The 23,884-nt window shown below is 38.1% G+C and overlaps 1 protein-coding gene across 2 annotated transcripts in view; it reads right to left on the bottom strand.

The window, feature by feature from the left end:
• The window catches only part of VPS41 (VPS41 subunit of HOPS complex), a 212,469-nt gene that overhangs the window by 22,545 nt on the left and 166,040 nt on the right, over window positions 1–23,884 (bottom strand). For both annotated transcript variants that reach the window (XM_037056531.1, XM_037056532.1), the window contains 6 exons: window positions 21,606–21,698; window positions 17,119–17,246; window positions 13,337–13,481; window positions 11,148–11,189; window positions 10,952–11,002; window positions 6,899–7,036 (listed from right to left, as the gene is read on the bottom strand). In XM_037056531.1, the coding sequence (XP_036912426.1) occupies window positions 6,899–7,036; window positions 10,952–11,002; window positions 11,148–11,189; window positions 13,337–13,481; window positions 17,119–17,246; window positions 21,606–21,698 (597 nt within the window). The remainder of the gene's footprint in view (window positions 1–6,898; window positions 7,037–10,951; window positions 11,003–11,147; window positions 11,190–13,336; window positions 13,482–17,118; window positions 17,247–21,605; window positions 21,699–23,884) is intronic.

Below are 23,884 nucleotides of genomic sequence, written 5' to 3'. Positions count from 1 at the left end.
AAATAATTCAATAATGTAAATGAACTGGCACAAATTTACACTCTGCTGGGCACTAGAGAGTCAGGTTGGACAGAGGTTCAAAGATGATAGTAACCCAAATGCTGACAATGGTGGCACGTCAAAGGGCAACAAGGAGCAGATGGCTCAGGAGAGAGGGAGGCAGCATGAGTCCAGGGCGTGCAGGGTCCAGGGGCGGCAGAGATATGACAACACAGAATCCCATGACCAGAGGGAGCATGAATAGAGGGCTATGTGCGCAGATACAGGACATCAGCTGCACAGAGGAGGCAGCATCTAAATGGGGTACAGCATGAAGAGTAAGAGCTCACCAGGAACCTCCCTCACACAACTGCTACGGAACCCTCCAACTATGTTTCTCTGCTTCGACTTAGACTGCAGAATCTCTGATGTGGCCTCGGATGCCCTGCCATTTTTTGCAGCAACACCTCAAACTCTGCTCACCTCTATGCTGTTGGCCCCTGGACCTGGAATGCTGCCCTCCCTCACCACTCTCCACCCGTGGCAAGTCCTTCAGACAAATCCTCATTGGATCCACACTAGGTCAGATCCCAGGCACTTAACTCTGCTTGCACCCACACCCATCCTCACAAACTCCCATTTCTGATTTCTGTCGGCTGGGACCATGAGTACCTCAAGCTTTGTGCTTTTTTGCATGACTGGCTTATAGGTGGACAATACATTTTTTTTTCAATAAACAAGCAGACAAAAAAGGTCTCAGGAAGAAGATTACTGGGTTCCATAGTTATAATACTTATTTAAAAACAGCCAAGTTTCTTTTGTTTTAAAAACAAGAACCAAGGAGATAGAACAGTTCAAGTTAATTAGCTCTTTCGGCTCAATAATCTTACCTTGGGAAATGACAAGCACGAGCTAGTTTTGACATTCTGATTTTTTACTTAAAATATTGTGTAAAGCATATATTTAAATCTATGTCTTTTGTTGGAGATTAACAACTAAAAGGGAGAAGGATGGCTCATGGATCATACAGATGAATGCAGGGGGTAAAACCCAAATAAAACATAAACAAGGAAAAAAAATGACACCTTAGTTTGGCATGACAACAAAATTAGGATGACATTTTAAAGTATACAAATCAGTCAGGTGTGTGTGAACCTGCCCAGAATTGAAAAAATAAAAATAACTTCAAGTCTCCGCATGGGGATGAAACCTATGTGACTAGTGTCCCCCAGAGATGAAACAGAAACATGGATCCTTCCGGGAATGTTCTTTAAGAAGCAACATGAGTGGCCCCTTTGCTTTTTTAAAATTTTTAGTCCTTTTATCCAATCTGATCCTGGAAACATGGATGCTACAGTCTCATATCATAAGGTCAGGGTCATACAAGGTCGGAGAACAAGAGAAAGGGGCCTGGGTTTCAGGCCTGGTGGCATGCTACCACCAGCTGGGACACTCCACCAGGACATCCGTGTGACAGAGAACATTGCTACTCTGTTTAAGCCACTATCATTTTGGAATTTTTATCACTCATAGCTGAATCCAATCCTAACTGTAACTTAGAAAAATCCTCATTCATTTTGATTAAACAGATGGTTTACTTCTCTCTCTACCATCATGCCCTTACCAACTCTTAACTCTTCTGGGATGATAGTAGAGAAGCTTCAGAATACACATGTGAGAAGTTTAAATAGTAAGGGAAAAAGCAAAAAACCTGAAGTTGGAGGACCTAGGACTATTTCAACAAAAAATTATTGAGAAGCCAACTGAGTGTTTAGATTTGTCGTAGCTGGGACTGTCATCCACAGATAAACAAATAATGGTAACACAATTGGATAGGCACAATGTTTAGAGCAAGACTGTGTGATTAAAGATGAATATGCTGCTTCAAGTATTTTATTACTGAAAGTTATCCATAAATCAGTTATGTACTTGGAAGTTTACTGCCATTTAAAAGTCCCAGTAGAAGTTTCCAACAGAACCACCCCTCTTTTCTTGAGCAAATGTAAATTCTTGAGAACATGTTTGTCTCAAACCATGAAAAATTTGAAGTCTGAAGGCTCTCCTGAGCCACCCAAGACAGCAGCCACTTGCTACATGTGGCTACTTAAATTTAAGTTAAATTAAAAATTCAGTTCCTCACTAGCCACATTTCCAATACTCAGTTGCAGAACGTTCTACGGGATAGTGCTGCTGAAAGCTCTTTTAGGGTACTATCAAAAATGGTAATTCATATACAAAAAATATCTAAATGCAAGTCAGAAATTAAGAATGGTATGGAGTGCAAGCAGATGTGTAACACCAAGCTCAGAGAGTCTCTAAAATTTGAATTTCATAGATTTTTAAATGTTTTACAACTGGTTCCTAACAGTATCTTAAATTATCCTTTCTCATATATGAGAAAGTAGAACTTCTAGTATAATCTCTAGCAGTTTTGAGTAAAGTGTAAAAAATATTTCTGATACAAAGATTTTTTTCCCTATTATTGACAAGAGTGAAGCATAAAAGCATGCTTCTTTATTTTAGACTCTTGAATGTTCTTGGGCCATAGTGCTCCCTCTAGAGGAAAGAATAGGGAAACAAAGATTTTGAAAGCTAACAGGACACATAGGTAAAAAGAGAATAGAATAAAGATGAAAAGAATACTGACAGAAATTAAATAAAAAATAATACAACAATAGTATTTTAGTTTTCTTTTTCTTATTTAGTAAAATGGTAAGGAACACAGAAATTTGGGGATAACTAACAGAAACCTGATCAACCATAAATTAAATAATTATTTCTACCTAGCCTTGAGCCTGTCATCGTTTATCTACTTTTGTCTTTAAATTTATTTAATGAAAATCTACTAACTTTATATTTCCCAGCTTTATTTCTCCAAATTCGTAAATACTGCCACCCTGTTAATACCATTAGATAAGAGAGATCATACATTCAAATATAAATTTGCTAAAGCTATTAAGCAGATTCTCTGCTTTTAACTATTTTGTACATAAGCAAGTCAGATTTGCAGAAACTAATGCCCGATTTCCAAACCTGGAAATTACAGAAGAAAGGACAGTGTAACAGTTTAAAAATTTGCATCTTTCAAATGAGGCAGCAGAGTGTGTTGGTTGCGGCCTCCCAAGCAAACACAGAGATGTAGATCTTTGTGAAGACCCTTGAGGCTGAGCCTAGTAACATGACTGAGAATGTCAAAGCTAAAATCCAAGACAAGGAGGGCATCCCACCTGACCAGCTGTGACTGATTTTTGCAGGCAAACAGCTGAAGGATGGCTGCATTCCCTCAGACTACAATATTCAGAAGGAGTCCACCGTGCTTTGCCTGCATGGTGGCATCATTGAGCCCTCCTTCTGCCAGCCCACCCAGAAGTTCAACTGTGACAATGTGACCTGCTGCAAGTGTTATTCCCACCTGCACCCCTGCGCTGTCAACTGCCACAGAAGTGTGGCCACACCAACAACCTGGGCTCCAAGAAGGTTAAACAAGGCCCCTCCATCACCTCCTCTGGCCTATATTTCTTCCTAATTGGGAACACAATAAAGTTTCCCTTTCACTAAGAAAAAATGTATCTTTCATGATTCTTGTAATACTAGAAAGTATCTTTAATATTGTTTTTGTTACTACTTTAATTAACTTTTTAAACCAGAAAAATAATTCCTCACCATAGTGGAAATAATATGGGACCTGAAGTTAAAACATCCAGGTTCCAAGGCTTGGTTCTTTGGCTCTAGCCTTTGGGGTGTTTCTTTCAACCCCTGAAGGCTCAGCTTGTCATGTACAAAATGACTTTATCCATCTAACAACACTAAATAAAAAATAAGGTACATGAAAGCACAGCACATATTATAAAGCACAATGCAAACAATGTTATTGTCTTTTAAATTGGCGTAGAATCAGAGGTGTCCAACCTGCAGCCTGCCTGGGACCTAGGATGGCTATGAATGAGGCCCAACACAAAACTGTAAGTTTATTTAAAATATCATGAGATTTTTTTCTGTGATTACATGTTGTAATGTATTTCATGTGTGGCCCAAGACATCCCTTCTTCTTCTAGTGTGTCCCAGAAACACCAAAAGGTTGGACACCCCTGGATCCCTACCACCTCTGTATCTCCTTTAAACTGAACAATTTCATAGAAGTTTATGACTAATTTTAAAATTTAAGAGTCTGGTGATTTTAAATCTTGAACTCCAGTCTTTGATAACCCTAAGGGGCTTCTGATGTCATGTCACGGACTCTAAATAAAGTTTTTGGCTAAATACTTACTATTGATTGTGGAATTTCAATCAATTCAAAGTAAATTTGACTTGGATTCTTGAAGATTTCAACCTGCCTCTCCTGGCAACAATTACCCAATCCCAGCAAAGTCAAACAACCAGAAATGAGGAAGACAGAGTTGCTATTCTACCAGAAGTGAATTATGAACAACAGTAGGTCGACATGCTCTGAATAACACCCTGAAACCTTAAACACCTCTCATTTCAAATAAAAACGAAAATCAAAATACCATATAAGCATCTATGAGACTAAACAATCTATAAAATATTATGAAGTAGAGACTTCTGGGGTGGGAAGGGCATTAAAATTTTTAGGTTCTTAACTTTATATCCAGAAAAAAAGACCAGATTTTCTGAGTCTGTCTTTAGACAAAACAGGCAAGCATGAACTCCATGACCTTCACTTCACTGTTAGAAGGTATGGGAGACATTTACTGGGGGGAAACCTATTTTACTTTTTATGAATTGGTAGATTTTTCATGTTACAAGTAAACAAAAAAGGAATTAGTTTCTAAGATGAGTACATGTATACAGAGTTCTTACTTCTAGGGCAAAAGGAATGAGATCCTTCATGAGTTAATAAAGTCAAGAATATCTCCATTAAGATGGCTTTGGGTACCTGAGCAAAAATAGTGACACATTTTTTGCAAATATACAAATTTCCCACATTGGAGCCTTATGAAAAAATAATCTCCCATGAAGAAGTCTCAATGACCTGTAACATAAAACCCCATTTAAGGAGTTCTAAAAGTGTGGATTGTTGACTTGGTTAGTTTATATTGCCATGTTTCCACCATTACCATCTCTAATCCACTTTATTCAAAATTCTATTTCAGTGGAAAACATGAGATAACTAAAAAAAACTATTTAAAACATAGTTGGTTTCAATATGCTTGTGTCAACTTTTACATGCAATTCGTGCTTCTCAGTGGATGAGAAAAGTTCTACGAGGTCTACACAATTCTTGAAGCAAATTCTGTTAGAAGTACCATTTGTAGGTTTGCAGATTTTCTGATGATCCCCTTGAGGTGGAGCAGTGCACTTTCTGTTGAACACTACTAGACTGAACACTACTAGACAGATGGGTTGAAAGTGTGTAACACACTTTCAAATATTGGAATTTGGGTAGCGCCTCTGCAACCAGAGACAGCAACGTCTTCCTGGAAACAAACAATGTTTTCTCAAAAATGAGATGCAAATAAAAAGGTGGTATACAAAGAGTAAGATTCTCATTCTTTTCCTAGATTATAGGTTTCATAGTTATAAAAAAGGGGGAACACATTTGCTTTTATTTTTAGAGTAAAATGATGTATTTCCAAATGTATTCTTGAGAAAATGTCTTAGGGCTCAAATATAAAATGTTAAAGTTTTTTTCATAAATTAAGGTAACATGCAGGCAAGGTACTTTTTTCATTAACTAGATTTTGAAAATCCACTGAGCTGACACTGGTTCATAGCAAATCCAACATATTTAAAATTATTTGATACCCTGACTTGTGTGGCTCAGTGGAATAAGTGCCAGCTGGCCTGTGAACCAGAGGGTCACCAGATTGACTCCCAGTCGGGGCACATGCCTGGGTTGCAGGCCAGGTCCCCAGGATCAGGGCTGAGAGAGGCAACGAGACATTGATGTTTCTCTCCCTTTCTCCCTTCCTTCCCCTCTCTCTAAATCTACATAAATAAAATTTAAATAAATAAATAGAATTAATAATCATGGGTTGAAGAAGCAACTAGGTAGTGAATGCATATAAGGTACATGTTATCAATCAACTTCTTACTATGAATTTCTTAGGGATCAAATGCTTTTTTGTTTTGTTGAAAAGTATTTGTTACATGGCTATCTAAATTTAGTAAGACACTTGTACATGTTAGATAGCATTCCAGATGTTATCAAAAATCATGGGAAACAATACTGAAGGCCTTAGATTGCATAGTTTCTAGTACCTTCATAGGGAGTATTAACAGTTTATTTTGAAACAACAGGTATATAAAACTTGTTAGTTTGTATTCACCCTAACTAGAACCTCATGTGTATTAATTTGGTCATTTATGCACTCACTCATGATGCAACAAATATTAACTGTCTAATGTGTGTTGGTTACTGGGTTCACCAAAATGAGAGAGAAAAACTTCTTGTCCTTGAAGAATTTACAAGACAGTAGGAAAGAGACACTAATATATACATTTATTATAATTACGATGGGTGTGGTATGATAGAGAAATAAAATGCAGCATGAGAGAAATACAGAAACACATGAGGTGGGTATTTAAAGCAGGCAGAGTTACCAGTCCTTGTCTCCCCACCAGGCTGCCTCTGAGGTCCTGTGCTAATCCTGGTAAAGTGACTCAGACTCCTGACAGTTTCTGCTCTGTGACTGAATCCTAGACCCTGGCACAAACCTTGGATTAGAAACCTTTATTCCAATTAAACCTGGCACAGAAATACTTGAGCTCCTAATCCAAATCTAATCCAACAGAACCTCCACTTCTCATCAGAATGTCCCAGTGAAACCTAGAGCAACCGTCTTCGCCTTGAAGAGAGACAGCTGAGCAGAGACAGGGAAACTAGAAAAACCAAGAGCTTACCCACAATGACAACTTTTCCTGCTGAAGTGTGTGAGTGGGGGAGGCTGGAACTTACCTTTTCAAGTGGGCAGTGGGTACTATCTCGGAGAAATGGAAGTAAGTTTGGTCGATCATATTCAGCATAAAGGCTGATCTGTTTCTCATGGTAGCACTGCCCCTTATGATGGTCTCTCTTGAAAAGCTTATGCAGATACTAAATGGAACAAAGGAATAAACCATTAATGTTATAATAAGAAAAGCAATACCTGTTTAATACTGTTATTTTCAATTCTAAATAGCTTCCATGGAGAGGCTGGAGGAAAGTAGTTTCCAGGAAAAAAAAAAACCTGAATGTAAATGAGAAATATCTTTGCGAGAGCAAAGAAATTCTGACACTTCTAGAACGACCCAGAGTAACTGGCTCTATCACTTACTAACCAGGTGGCCTTGGAAAGTGACTAACCTCTCTGTGACTGAATTTCTTTATCTGCTAAAATCTTATTGGGTTGTTGTGAAGCTTGAATGAGTGACCATTTGTAAATCTCTCAGAACCACGCCTGACATACAGCAAGCACTACAGAAATGTTAAGGATAGTAGAGTTGACCCTTGGTGCAACATGGGTTTGAACTGTGTGGGTCCACTTACAGGCTGATTTTGTTTAATAAACATAGAGCCAGCCCTCTATATTCTGGGGTTCGCATTCGCAGATTCAACTAAGTGCAGATCAAAACCAGAATTCCTGATCTTTAGCTGGGGATCCACGGATGTGGAGGGCTGAGCACATGCATTGTTCTACACCATTTTATATAAGGAACTTCAGCATCTGCACATTTTGGTATCTGTAGGTGGTCTTAGAACCAATCACCAAGGGCACAGGGGGGAAATGTAGCTAAGTTTTGGAGGAATCAAAAGTTATACACAAATTTTCAACTCTGTGGGTTAACCCCAGCATAGTTCAAGGGTGAACCACAGTTGTTAATATTGTCACCATCACCTCCTCTGCCTCAGAAATAAAGAGCTTGATTAATGGCCTTCCTAGAACATAAAAATTCTTGCCTTTATATATAAGTAGGAGAATCATGGGATAAGAAAATGGCTTTAAAAATTCAAGCAGTGTGAAATATCTGAGATTTTCCTGCTCGTGTTCTCCTCTAGGGCTCGTATGGTATCGTGGCTTATATTTAAGTCTTTTATCCACCTTGAATTTATTTTTGTGTATGGTGTAAGTTGGTGATCAAGTTTAATTTTTTTGCATGTAGCTGATCAGATCTCCCAGCACCATTTGTTGAAGAGGCTATTTTAACTCCATTTTATGTTTCTTCTCTCTTTGTCAAATATTAATTGGAGACTTGGCTTTATTTCTGGGCTCTCTATTCTGTTCCACTGGTCTATGTGTCTGTTCTTATGGCAGTACCAGGCTGTTCTGATTACAGTGGCCTCATAGTATAGTTTTATATCAGGTATTGTTATCCCTCCTACTTTGTTCTTTCTCAAAATTGCCAAGGTTGTGGAAAACAGATACCATAGGATCTTACCTATAAGTGGAATGTAATCAACAAAACAAACCAGCAAGCAAAATACAACCAGAGACACTGAAATAAAGAACAAACTGACAGTAACCAGACGGTGGGGGGAGAGGATAATGGGGGAAAATAGGGGAAGATCCATCAAAGAGCATGTATAAAGGACACATGGACAAAGCCAAAAGAGGTAGGTTTGAGGATGGGAGGCAGGGTTGGGTGGGGCAGGGAGCTATGATGCGGTAAAATGGAAAAACTGCACTTGAACAAAAATTAAAAAAGAGAGAAAACTACAGAACACTGAAGAAAGAAATTAAGGAACACACAAATAAAGGGAAGCATATACTGGGTTCATGGATTGGAAGAATTAACATCATTAAAGTGTCCATACTGGCAAAAAAAAAAAAATTCAGGCAGCAGGCACTTAGTTAATTCTCATACAGTCCTCATCTCCTGCCTGTTGAGATTATTGAGAACCTGTGTTTGCAATGAAATGCTGCCTGTACTAGTGACATCGAAAACCAAAACAACAAGTAAAAATCAAGAAGAGTATAGGTATTCTATACCAATTTTCAAAACGGATTCCTTTCCCCAGCTGTTTGAAACAGTTAATGGACTTCAAAGGAAATGAGTAATTCACTTTCTACTCAGAGGCAAGAGTAAGTCTATCAATATATTACACTAAAGCTGAAAATCAATATTCAATGTTAAACGTAAACAAACATCCCACAACCCACCAGAGATGAAAAGACTTCATCCCAACATTTACATAAAGTGCACTCACACCCTGACTGATGGTTCAAAAGCACCAGAGCATCTGCCTGCCCTTGCAGCTGTGACTGACAACGAGTCATGTGACATTTGATGTTCACTGCTGTATACGGTCACAAAAGAAGCCTAACCATGACAGATGCATTCTGAGAAACCACTCCTCAGGTTAAGTGTTCACATCACCCTAAAGCAAGAAAGGGGGACAGCAGTTGGACAGAACTCCACGTAGTCTGATGAAGGCGACTATCAGTCTACTGGTTTGGGGTCAGTGTGTGAGCTGCACACATGCTGCTATTTCCCAGGGGCACAAACAGGATAGGAAGTTTCTGTCACATCTATTGAGGCAAATTTATAGAGACATTACATTACCTGGCAGCAAGGTGAGCCATTTTAGCGTGAGCTGTGCCACCATTTCACCACTGCACTAATTAGATTTGTCACACAAACACCTACTGCCTGTAATCCTGTCTCATGGCATGAGGAGTCCAGAAATCACTGCTTTATAAACAAATCCCAAGGTGGCCAGCATGATGCCACCTTTCTTGGGTCAGCAGGATCTTGAGATTTCTAATCACGAGCAACATTGCAATAGCATCTGCACAAAACTAACTTTTTTTATTGTTGTTCAAGTACAGTTATCTTTTTTTCCCCACTACTCCCCCCACACCAGCCATCCCCACCTCCTACCTCCCACTGCTGATCCCACCCTCCCTTAGTTTTGTCTGTATGTCCTTTATTTATGTTTCTGAAAACCGTTCCCTTTTTGTCCCCCATTATCCCCTCCCACCTCCCCTCTGGTTACTGTCCGTTCGTTAATTTCAATGTCTCTGGTTATATTTTGTTTGCTTGTTTGTTTGTTGGTTAGGTTCCTGTTAAGGTGAGATCATATGGTATTTGTCTTTCACTGCCTGGCTTATTTCACTTAGCATAATGGTCTCCAGTTTCATCCATACTGTTGCAAAGGGTAGGAGCTCCTTCTTTCTTTCTGCTGTATAAGTATTCCATTGTGTAAATGTACCATAGTTTATTGATCGACTCATTTACTGATGGGCATTTAAGTTGGTTCCAGCACTTGGCTATTGTAAATTCTGCTGCTATGAACATTGGGGTGCATAGGTTCTTTCAAACTGGTGTTTCAGGGTTTTAGGGCAAAACTAACTTTTGAATAAATATTCTATTCCCATAGCCTCCTTCTGGGTGCAAAAAGTTGGGCAAAGATAAAGAGCACTCATTGTATTTGATGCTCATAGTCCTACAGGAATAATCCCTATTTTCACTGAAGCTTTTTCTTGTACAATCTTTAAAGGAAATAGAAAACATCTACCCCTTCTTTAGTCACATGATGACAGCAATGCAGAGAATCAAAGTATTCCCCCCAAAGAAATCCAGGATAAAGGGCCTTCATAGCACCACCACCAAGACCACACTAGAGAAGTAGGGTTTGCTACTGTCAGGTGAGGAACGAAAAAAAAAAAGACTCTGTTCCTTGATCATGCTGTGGTATTATAATTTATGCCGTAATTATATTAAACAGTAACTACAGAAGGAGGTGCTTAGTCCCAGGCACAGTTTGATAACACAAAAATGAATATGGTAACTTTTTTAAAATCACAATTCAATTGTAAATCAAATTAAAGTGGCTTATCTGTAATTAATCCCTAACCAGGATTCAGAAAACATGTTGAATTTTAGTAATTACAGAATACTGTTTGTGGTCAGACCTTCAATCTGAGTATTAACCCGAAGAGTTCTTTCCAGCATTCTCATGCCAATACTGAAAAGTGATGCGCCCCGCTAGGTCATCAAAAGGGCAGCAGAAAATAGCTTTCAGTCTTACCACATGTTGTAATTCTGGTCTGTCTTCTAATTCTTCCACTACCTTTTTCATCTAGGGAAAAGAGAAAATTTTAAGCAAAGACTTATGAGGATACAAATATAGCTGCAAAATTATCTGATAAACAGCTCTCCTCTTTTTGGCTATCATGGTCCTAGACAATGATGTGGTAACATATATACCAATAAAAGACACTCACTGAAATTTTATCTTCGTTGTCCAAAAGCATGTCAACAGCTTTCTGAAATAAAAAAAAATAGCCACAGTCATTGAAATGTGCCATGTAAGTAGAGAACACTGAATATAACATAATGCATATGCTGTCACAGTTAATAATAGAAGGCTTATTTTCCATACATAAGGGGGTCCTTAGCTTTCAACAACCACTAAGTGATATATTTATAAAAAATGCATTTCATTTTATTTTTTAATATTTATTTATTTATTTATCTTTAGAGGGGAAGGGAAGGAGAGAAGGAGCGAAATATCAATGTATGGTTGCCTCTTGTGAGTCCCCTGCTGGGAACTGGCCTGCAACCCAGGCATGTGCCCTGACTGGGAATTGAACCGTGATCCTGTGGTTCACAGGCCTGTGCTCAATCCATTGAGCTACACCAGCCAGGGCCAAAAAAAATGCATTTTAAAATGGGCCTCAATCTGATGTTTAAGTGTTTCGCATACTATTGAAATGTTATCTTGTTAATAACTCACCAAATATAAAATATGTTGACTACATGTATTATAGCCTCCTTGATGTCTCGGATACCTTCATAAGTTCTCACATGACTCTCAGTAGTTATGGAGAGAGTGTTGTCCCCAGTACCACAAAAATAAGCCTTTCTTCTGGTCACCTGATTATTGACCAATTCCCTCCATAGATTTCACAGATTTAAAGAGCTGGTCTTGTGTACAGAAGATAAGAGCCAGAAAAATGATATAAGGCTGATGTTTCAGAATGATATAAGGCTTACGGATCTTTAGAATTTAGAAGTTAGCTACCCTTAATATTTGTGAAACACACAATTAGACAGAGTCTGTAACAAGAGCACACCAGACCTGGGTCCAGTTCTTGCCTCTGCTACTACTTACCCCTCTGCTCCAGACAATTTTTCCCTCTGAAATATGAGCTATTAGAAGAGATTATCCTATAGATGTTATAATTAAAAAACCCTATGATTCCTTAATTTTGGTTCATACTCTTAAACAGTAATTAGTTTCAGCTCATTCACCTTTTCTCCTATAACTACATATGCAAAAATAGATTCTTGAGACATATAGGTAGATCAGTAAAGAGGCATAAGTAATAAAGGGGCAAATGTAATTAAATTTTATATAAGAATCTCATGCTCTTGATCATGTTACATCAAAGAAGGAGAACCTGTATACCTGAACTTCCTGGGAACTGCACTAATTCTTTTTAGGTCTGTAGTTCCTAAGAATTTGATTCATTTAGAAAGAAAAATGGGCTAAAAGCATTTTTCAGAAAAAAAGAGATATATTTAGCTCCAATTTAAATTAAGTTTAAGCTTGTGAAGACTAATAAACAGCACATGATATATGTATATGTATATAAAACATACATACACATACTATAACATATAATGCCCTTAAATACATTAAAATAAAATAGAAAATTCCAAGTAAACATTTTGGATTTTTAAGGTTCTCCTTTTTGATTTCTCTAAAATTTCAATTTTCTGAATAAGAACTACTCTGTTTTATGAATCTCTTTATTTCAATGACTAGAACTTGTCATTAGCTTTCTTTTTAACACACACACACACACACACACACACACACACACACACAGAGTTTGCATGCCTGTACAAGCGCTGCTGTGACCTGCGGAGGCTGGGTGCCATCATTAGTCAAGCAATCCACCATTCAAATTTATCTTAAAAAAATTAACACACTTCCCTGCCCTGGACCTAAGTGTCATCTGAGACCTGTGGACACCACACATGCTAAATCTGTAAATGCCAGGGAATAAAATTACAATAAATAGATCAAAGTAAAGGTTTGCTTAAAATTTTAATTCTGGGATATACAATTAAGAGGACTGAATGAGCCAAAGCATATGGTTAGTTTCTTTGTTTCTATGAATTACATGAATTGTCTTACTAAAAATTTACTTCACAGAAAATTTCAAAAGTTACCCATCAAATTATGACTCCTTTTACAGAAAAATCACATGAAATAAAGGATTTTTGAATGCCAACTTCGAAAATACCTAACATCTAGTAAGGGTCCGAATGTTCTGAACATCATCAGACAGCCACAGTATGTGCCTTACTAACTACTTTAGCATTTGGATAAATGTCTAGTTACTAAAAATTTGGAAGAGTAAAAATAATCAGTATTAAAATGTAAGAAAAAAACACACATTACCTCAGAATCAAAATCCATTAATAAAACAATTTTATCCTTGATAGAGCTAAATAGATTATGCTTGTGTATCAACTGGAAAACATCCTTATGTCTTAAGGTTAAGTATATCTCCAAAGCGTTGCCATAGTTTTTGTCATAGGTGTACCTGGTAACAAAAATTTTTTACATTTATGTTCATCAATACTTCTGATTAAACACTCATACTCATACATCATGTTTCACAATATTAAAATGCAAATCATGTTTTACCATATTAAAAACTGAAAACATGTGTAGAGAAAAATTAACTTTATTTGAAAAACTATAACATGCAATTTAACTTATACCATAGTTATACCATAACTTACACCATATATACCATGGAATATATGACCAATAAGCATTTCTTTCTCAGAGTCTTGCTTTATAGCTCACCAAAATTTTAGGAAATATATAATATTTAATAAAAATTCTTTTATAGAAGTTCTCAAAATTTAAAAAAATTATATTGACTGGAGAGAGAAATATCGATTTGTCATTCCACTTTTTGATGCATCCATTGATTGACTCCTATATGTGCCTTCACTGGGGACCAAACCTGCAATCTTGGCATATTGAGATAATGCTCTAATCTCCTGAGCTATTTGGCCAGGGCCTCAAAATTTCTTATAGAAATCCATATACCAGAACAAAATAAAAAACAAAACAAACAAGCAAAAAAAAACCCCCTATGATCCAGAATATAGGAAATGCTTATTCTAGTAGTAGAAAAATCAGTTCAAATTCTTACAGAGTATTCAGCTGACCAATGATACTTCAAAAGCTTATTTGTAAGGGGGCTGTATAAGATTTAAATATGTGTTTTTCGTTGAAACAATGCTTTACATGTCACTTAATTCCCTATGTGGGCTTCTGAAAGGCAACTGAACCTAAACTGCACTGTAACTCCAGTATGAATACTATAGGATTGTTAGTATTACTTATTGATACTTTGTTACGACTACAATTAAGAATTACCTAGAACGATGTTTCCAGAAGAAAATGAGTGTGCAGACTCCGAATGCCACAAACATAACACCCTCTGTGAAAAGTCTTAAACAGTGCTAAATTTTAGGCCATTCTGGTGTACCTTTCTTGGTCTTGGGCAAATGAGGTAAGATGGGCAAAGGGTTGGTCTGAAGTGGTAGGAGTGCCAAGGAGAGGCTGAAGCAGGATCTGTCTTCCTGAGATTACCTCCAGTTTCCTTCTTTTTTCACTAGACCAAAGCTCTTTGATGGTACGAGTGTACCTATCTCTCTTGGCATCACAGGCATACAGTACAAACCCTAGGTTACTAAAAGTACCCCCTAAGTATAAAACATACCCTAGATTCTTTGCACTGAACCTTGAATCAGTGCTAGGCACTATGTTTAGTTTTTGATTATGACATCTAAAAAATCATCGCATAAGGAATTGTTACCTGCGATCTTATGATAAGAAGTGTAAGGTTTGGGGTTTTTTTACACTTTTATTTTTTATATGGCATATTTATTATATCATGTGGCATATTTATTTATTATTTTTAACTGTTGTTCCAGTACAGTTTTCTGCCCTTCCCCCACCCCCAGGCCAACCCCCCCAGCCCTCCCCACCTCCTTCCCATTTCCACCCCTGCCCCTGTTATTGTCTGTCTGTTCTTTTTTTTTAAAGATTTTATTTATTTATCTTTAGAGGGAAGGAAAGGAGAGAGGGAGAGAAATGTCAATGTATGGTTGCCTCTCATGAGTCCCCTCCTGAGAACTGGCCTGAAACCCAGGCATGTGCCCTGACTGGGAATTGAACTGTGATCCTCTGGTTTGCATCCCTGTGCTCAATCCACTGAGCTACACCAGCCAAGGCCATGTGTTCTTTATAACTGTTCCTGCAAACCCTTCTTTTCCCCTAAAATTCCCTCCCCTCCCACCTCTGGTCACTGTCAGCCTGTTCTCAATTTCAATGACTTTGGTTATATTTTGCTTGCTTGTTTGTTTTGTTGTTTAGCTTCCTGTTAAGGTGAGATCATATGGTATTTGTCTTTCACTGCCTGGCTTATTTCACTCAGCATAATGCTTTCCAGTTCTATCTATGCTGTTGCAAAAGGTAGGAGCTCCTTCTTTCTTTCTGCTGCATAGAATTCCATTATGTAAATGTACCCTAGTTTTTTGATCCACTCATTGACTGATGGACACTTAAGTTGCTTCTAGCACTTGGCTATTGTAAATTGTGCTGCTATGAACATTGGGGTGCATAGGTTCTTTTGGATTGGGGTTTCAGGATTCTTAGGATATAATCCTAGCAGTGGAATTGCTGGGTCAAATGACAGATTCATTTTTAGTTTTCTGAGGAAATTCCATATTGTTTTCCATACTGGTTGTACCAGTCTGCAATCCCACCAACAGTGCACCAGGGTTCCCTTTTCTCCATAACCTCCCCAACATTTGTTGTTTGTTGCTTTGTTTATGATGGCCATTCTGACTGGTGTGGGGTGGTATCTCACTGTGGTTTTAATTTGCATTTCTCTGATAGCTAGCAATACTGAGCATCTCTTCATGTCTTTGGACCCTGTATGTATGTCCTCCTTGGAGAAGTGTCTGTTCAAGTCCTTCGCCCATTTTTTAATTGGGTTGCTTGTCTTCTTAGAGTGGAGTTGTGTGAGTTCTTTATGTATTTTGGAGATTAAACCCTTGTCTGAGGTATCTTTGGCAAATATGTTTTCCCATACAGTTGGTTCTCTTTTTATTTTAACACTATTTTCTTTAGCCATGTAGAAGCTTTTTATTTTGATGAGATCCCATTTGTTTATTCTTTCCTTTACATTCCTTGCTCCAGGGGACATATCAGTGAAAATGCTGCTGGGTGAAATATCTGAGGTTTTCCTGCCTATTTTCTCCTCTAGGACTTTAATGGTGTCACAACTTATATTTAAATCTTTTATCACCTTGAATTTATTTTTGTGTATGGCCTAAGTTGGTGATTGAGTTTCATTTTTTTCCATGTAGCTGTCCAGTTCTCCCAGCACCATTTGTTGAAGAGGCTATTTTTACTTCATTATATGCTGCTGTCCCCTTTGTTTAAAATTAATTGACCATAGAGACTTGGGTTTATTTCTGGGCTCTCTGTTCTGCTCCATTGGTCTATCTGTCTGTTTTTATGCAAGTTCCAGGCTGTTTTGATTACCGTGGCCCTGTAATACAGTTTGATATCAGGTATTGTGACCCCTCCTACTTTGCTCTTCTTTCTCAAAACTGCAACAGCTATATGGGCATATTTATTTTTGATATATTTTTATTAATGTTCAAATACAGTTGTCTCCATTTTCCCACCCCCACTTTTCCCTGTCCTACCTACCACCTACAATCCTACCCTCCTTTGGCTTTGTCCATGGGAAGGGAAAGGGTCATAAAAGAGTCCAAGGACTGGGAGAGTAACCAACTTGCAGATCCAAGAATAACAGAATTCAGAGCCTCACGGGGAGCCTCAATTTGCTTAAATAATCTAAGACCTGCAACCCTCCCTCCCAGAACCACTGCCACTGCCCAGTATTACTGGCTAGGATTTTTCTCTAGGAAAGAGATTACATTACAACTGCAGTTTCACACATTTTTCTTACCTCCTTGTTGTGCACTGAAGGTTTATGAAAACATTTTACTAAGAGTGAATATAAAAAAATGGTATAAAAGGCTCAGTCCTCTGTGTCCTCCCCATTCAGAGTTTACCAGATCTAATATATGAAACACTTTCCATACAGACTGATTTGAAAAGACGATGCACTGAATCATACTCACAATTCTGCAAGGGTCTGAAGTAAGATCCTGTTCTGACTATCTTTCTTCAGGTGATCCCGAACTGCTTGCACTACTACTGAATTGTTGTACAGATCTCCAGGCCATTCTCGGATCAGAGTGGCAAAACCCTAACCAAGAGGGTAAAAAGAACACTCTTTAAATCGGATAACAATTGAGATAGTTTAAACAATGTCTAAAAGTATTCATGTAAACAGGCAAAATAATTTTATGATGAAAACTTTGCTCCACCAGTATCGGTTTTCAGACTATGGGTTTCAGGCTGGCCAAGGGCGACAGAGGACTACTACACACTAACCTCCGTTTGCCACTCCTGAGAAGTAGGTGGTGCCATCCACCTCTGTTCTTGTCTGATGAAATGTAGAAGTAAGAAAGGCACTCTGGTCTGTTAATAAAGTACCACCGCACAGGCAGAGCATAGGTCTGACTTGCTATGTCCTCACTCTGGAATAACTACAACATTTGGAAGACACCTTTAGCATCTTACAGATACCTGATGCATGTCAGATGTGGGCAGCACACCTGGCACACTGCACACTGTGGCCTGTCCCACAGTGGAATCATCTGCATCCTTCGCCAAGTTCACCTCTTTGTCCTCCTTCCACACCTGCCTCTGACTCTAGTTTTGTTTGGGAATTTGAGACTTAAGCTCAAGTCTTATTCCCTAGTTCTTACCCTGACTATCACTGGATCACAAAATTTGTGGTTCTGAAACTCCAGATATCACCTGGGATTATCATCTGATTGGATCCTTTTCTCCCTAGCAGCTACTTCTTGGCCTAAGTCCTGGGCAGCCCCTGCCCTCCTGATTCCCGACATTAGCCCTCAGGTTTTGTAACTCAGTACAGTAGAGCACTTTACTTGCTGATCCTTTACAACTTAAAAACAAAACAAAATCTAATATGTATTTAGAAGACAGCAAGTAGAAGTAATAATCTTTATAGTATAAATTATATTAAAACTCATATTAAGTAACTGAACCAATGCCTTAACTACTGTGAACGTGTTAAATGATATTTAGAACTGAAAACAGTGAGATAAAAATTGCTTCTACAAAGTGTGAGGATTTGGTAAGAAGAAAATTACAAAAGAATCAGGAATACAGTCTCTATTAAAGTCCTACCCACTCTCTCTTACAGTGATTCCCAGGAAGGATGGCAAGAGACCAAAACAATGGGCTACAATTTCCATTCAAATTGCAACCTTCCCAGGTATTAGCATGATTGCAGTTTGACTTGAGACATTTGTGAAGGGATCTCACTGAGTAAAGATGATATAATTTATAAAACTACTGAATCAGAACATTAAAATATTCTATAAACCAAAATGATAGTTTGGATAAAATTTGTTTTCTTAAGACTGTGCAATTTATAGGATAAAAGATTTCCACCAGAATAACTGGCAGCTTTCAGTATCCCTGAGACCAGGAATAACACTATTCAAGGAAAGAAAGCTTGGCTCCATGTCCTCTTTTGCATGTTTATGCAACAGCCTCGTACCACTGCCAACTTATAATATAAAATAAGACAAATTGGTCATGCGTGCTAAAAGCATGATGATTCCAATATAAACTGAAATAAGAATTTATTACATGTCTTGTTAGGCTTTCCCCTCCTTAATGGGCTTTGTGCTAAGAAATACTGATGAAATTAATCCTGTGGCCATTATTATTAATTAGAAAACAGAGTTTTCAGGGAGCTGTTATGACTGAGTAAGCAAAGTTAGAGAACATCTCAGTGTCCATTACAGTTAGTAAAAGGTTAAAAATATTCATTAAATGAAATCCCATAGAAATTGTCTCACTTGTAACATGCTTATACATTTCTAATTAATATTATACAACAAAGCTTAACAATTTAAAACTATTCTGCAAGGTTGAAAATAAAGAGGCAAAGCAATATGCATTTGGGTAGAAACCCCATAAAAATAAGTCATGAAGCATCACCACCTTAGCAGAAAATTCTAAGCCACTGTGTGTACCTAGAACATAGTGGAAAGAAACCCAAGTCCATTATAAGCACTGAAGAAACCTTTTCCAATAACTATGGGCAATAATGGCTTCTCTTTGGGTCTCTTAGAGAACATATTGCTCTGTCACTTATTTTCTAGTTGTTTGAAGCTTATTAGTATGGTCTCCCTGGTCAGTCTGTAAATGCACTGAAGGCCAGGACTCTGTTTTTTAATATTTGTAGCATCCAACTGAGCACAGTTGTAGAACATGGTAGTTTCCCAATAAAGCTATGTTGAACTGAACTGAAAAGGAAATAAACAGAAACCATAGTCTACATTAATTTGTATCTACCATAAATGACAGAAACTATTACCATAAAATCTTCTGTGCAGATCTAGAAAGGAATAGATTCATGCTGTTAGAGAACACTGGATTTTTAAAATACATGCTAATAAGAAAAGATGAGGAAACACCGCCTCCATTAGTATGTGATTAAAAAAATATTGATATTTGTTCAGGTTGAATTCGTGCTAAAGCATCTAATTTCTTCCTATAAGAGTATAGGCCTATAAAAGTAAAAAGATTATATTCATACATGCATCAGGATGCTTGGATCTTGCATATCCAGCAATACCTAGTTGACAGTAACGGAGCAAACACTAAAGTTACTAGGGTAAGAGATCACTATTTTGAAGGTCCCTTAGATTCCAAGGTGTAAAATACCATCTCAGAGTTGAAACTGTGTTTGCCATATTACCACTCCATAAACTAAACCAGTTATAGGTTAAAAAAAAGTATCTTAACAAGGTGCTTAGGACTCAGTAGGCACTCAACACCGCAGGAGTTCCTCTTCTCACTCCCCCTCTAGCCTCAGTGTCTCTTTTTATTTCTTTTTTTTTTATTTATTTATCTTTAGAGGGGAAGGGAAGGAGAGAAGGAGAGAAGTATCAATGTATGGTTGCCTCTGGTGTGTCCCCTAAACCGCGATCGTGTGGTTCGCAGGCCCGCGCTCAATCCACTGAGCTACACCAGCCAGGGCTCTCTTTTTATTTCTGTATGTTAACCTTTGACAAGCCATCTCGCACTATCATGGGAAAAAAAGTTGTAAACAGTCTTCCCTATCTTTAAAACCTAACATACGAATAAAAAAGAAGGCAATGACAACCTGCACCATACTGCGAAGCACCAAAAATGAAAACTTATCACGAGGTTAGGGCCCTGAATTTCACAAAGACTAAAGGTGGTGCCACTTTTATGATCCTGGAAGTTGGCCCAAAGCTAGAGAACATGTTACGTCTCCTGGTTTATGGATCCTCCTAGCACCAGTCACAGCTCTGGAAGAGAGCTTACCGGCTCTGTCTAGAACCTGCCCACCAGAAATATCATCCTTTTCTCTGGTCAGAAGGGGAACGAAGTTGAGTTTTAGCCACAACATTTTGTTGATGCTTTATGAGCACATCCAGCATATTATGTAACAATGTATCTTTACATCAGGGTTCTCAATCTCAGTTCTGGCATCTGAGGATAGATCACTCTTGGTCGTAGGAGCTTGTCTTGTGCCATTGTGAGATGTTTAAGAGCATTCCTGCTGGCCTCTGGCCACTAAATGACAGCACCAATTCCCTAGAAGGGACAACTAAAAATGTCTCCAGACATTGTCAAATGTCTTCTGTGGGAGAGAATCAGTCATTGTCAAGAACCATTGGTTCACACACTTGGGTGTGACTCATATTGAGTGACTGCTGAAGGGTCATCATTCCATTCACAATTGTAGACCTTGTGCCTACCAGATTCCTGGAATACAGCAGGCACTAAACAGATACTGTCTCAATAAATATATGCCAAATTAACAAACTTTAAAAATTATACTCCATTTTGGGTAAATGCAAAGAACAAGTTTAAATTACAATCCAAGCATGATATTTATTAAATATATGGCCTTGGGCGAGTTATTTATTTAATTTCTTCATTTTTTTAGTTTTCTCTAAAATTGGACATTACTATTTATAGTGTTGTTAGGAGTAAAATCACAATTTGTATATACACGTACAGAGTGATAGTAGATAAGCAATTTATGTACTGCCTTTTTCCTTAATCAATAGGCAAACAGATCACTTCCAATCCCTCTCCCCATTCCTGCCACCTCAATTTCTCTTTAATTCTTCTTTGACAAACAGTTCTGAGTCTCACCCATCAGAAAGGTCTGATATCTTTAGGGGTAGCATAAATGTTAATAGAAGTTGCTATTCTATTTATGAAATCCCCAAATGGCACTCAGTCCCTTTTTCTATTACAGTGGTAACTTTAAGGAATTCTCCAAAATACACATGGATTAGAGATTTTCACTATCTACATGAATATTAGTTATCATTAGAGTTTATCTATCTCAGTTTCATCTACCACACACAAACTGCAAATCAGTTAACTTTAAACCAGTTGCTCCATTATATTATTTTTCTTAATTTGTTAACATTTTCTATTGAGAACAAGGAAATATGACCATGCTTGAATGCTGTACCTCATAATCAGTTTCCAAAAATTCGTGTAGGACCATTTCATAGATGAGTGGTTTCAGAACTGGATCCCCTCTTGGCAAATAAGGACTAATAGCCTAGGGAAGGAAAAGGAAGGAAAAAAAAAAAACCTTTAAAAAGTGGCAAAACAAAACTGTACTCAAATTATGGAGAAAACATAAAAGTATATTTCCAATTTTTTAAAAGTGTACTTTATTGGTTATGCTATACAGTTGTATTGATTTTTTTCTCCCTTTTCTCCCCCTCCTCCCTGTACTGCCCTCCCCTACCCTCCAGCATTCCCCCCACCTTAGTTCATGTCCTTGGGTTGTACATGTAAGTTCTTCAGCTTTTCCATTTTCTATACTATTCTTACCCTCCCCCGTCTATTTTGTGCCTACCTATTCTGCTTCTTATTCCCTGTACCTTTTCCCTCAATTCTCCCTCTCCCCCTCCCCACTGATAACCTTCCACGTGATATCCATTTCTGTGATTCTCTTTCTTGTCTAGTTGTTCGATTAGTTTTTGTTTTTAAGATTCAGTTGTTGATACTTGTGAGTTTGTTGTCATTTTACTGTCCATAGATTTAATCTTCTATTTCTTAGATAAATCACTTTAACATTTCAAGTAATAAGCCCTTGGTGACGATGAACTCTTTTAACTTTACCTTATCTGGGAAGCACTTTATCTGCCTTCCCATTCTAAATGATAATTTTGCTGGACAGAGTAATCTTGGATGTAGGACCTGGCCTTTCATGACTTCAAATACTTCTTTCCAGCCCCTTCTTGTCTATAAAGCTTCTTTAGAGAAATCAGCTGAGAGTCTTATGAGAGCTCCTTTGTAAGTAACTCTCTACTTTCTTCTTGCTGCTTTTAAGATTCTCTCCTTATCTTTAATCTTGGGTGACTTAATTCAATTCATTAATGATGTGTCTTGGTGTGTTCCTCCTTGAGTCCAACTTCTTTGGTACTGACTAGGCTTCCTGGAAGTCTATTTCCTACACCATATTGGGAAGTTTTCCTTCATTATTTGTTCAAATGAGTTTTCAATACCTTGGTCTTCCTCTTCTGTCTCTAGCACCCCCATGATTCGGATATTGGAATACCTAAAGTTGTCCCACAGATTCCTAAGCCTCGCCTTTTTTTTTTTTTTTTTTTTTTGCATCCTTGTTTCTTCATTCTGTTCCAGTTGGATCCTTATTTCTTTCTTTTGTTCCAAATTGTTGATTTGAGTCCTGGTTTCCTTCCCTTCACTATTGGTTCCCTGTATATTTTCCTTTATTTCACTTTATGTAGTCTTCATTTCCTCCTTCATTTTGTGATTGAGCTCAGTCAATTCTGTGAGCATCCTGATTACCAGTATTTTGAACTCTTCATCAGCTCAAAACACTGGTAATTAGGATGCTGGAGCTTTGATCTGTACTTTCATTTGGGCCATATTTCTTTGCCTAGGCGCACGTGTTACATGGTAAGGAATGGAGATTTAGGTATACGCCAGGGCAGGGCAACCCTCTTTGCTGCACTGTGGTGCTGTCTGTGGGGTGTGGTCAGAGAGGGAACAATGCCGCTTGCTCTACTCTTGTCCCACTTTCGATCACTTCTCTCAATCCTCATAAGTAGCTTATGAACTCTCCTGTGAGGCTAGGAGTTTCTCCCACTGCTGCAACCCCCGCAGATTTTTTACAGCCAGGGGTTTTGAGTCTTTATTCCCCTTCCCCGTGCTGGAACTCTGGGTTTCACAGTGTATCTCGCTTCCCTGTTGTTCCTCCCTGCTAATCTGTGCGCAAATGTGGGCTCATACACCTGGCCTGCTGCCTTGCATTGCTGAGTGTCCTCTCCGCTCTGGTTGCCCATTCCCACCCCTCCTACCAGCCTAGCTGAATGTTTCTTTAACTCCTTGGTGGTTGGACTTCCATGCAAATGATTTTCTGGCAGTTCTGGCTGTCCTTTGTTTTTAAATTGGTTGTTATACTTCTTTTGGTTATTTGAGGAAGTGAAGTGTTTCGGCCTACACCTCCATCTTGGCTGGAACCCTACCCTGTATATTTTCAATTTGAAAGTTTAAGGCAACAAAGTACTTTGGAAAATTACTATGTAGAGAAAAGATTCAAATAAACTACTTATAACATATAACTACATATACATATTTAATCTTACCCAAGGATATGTTTTTACTGATTTTGAGAGAGAGGAAAGGAGAGAGAAGAAGAAAGAGAAACATCCATCAATTTTCCCTGGTACCTGCCCTGCCCAGAGATTGAACCCACAGCCTACATATGTGCCT

The sequence above is a fragment of the Sturnira hondurensis genome, unplaced genomic scaffold, assembly GCF_014824575.4.
Source record: "Sturnira hondurensis isolate 20B ecotype Veracruz unplaced genomic scaffold, ASM1482457v3 Scaffold0008992, whole genome shotgun sequence".
NCBI lineage: Eukaryota > Metazoa > Chordata > Mammalia > Chiroptera > Phyllostomidae > Sturnira > Sturnira hondurensis.
This window is presented reverse-complemented; position numbering and strand designations above follow the sequence as displayed.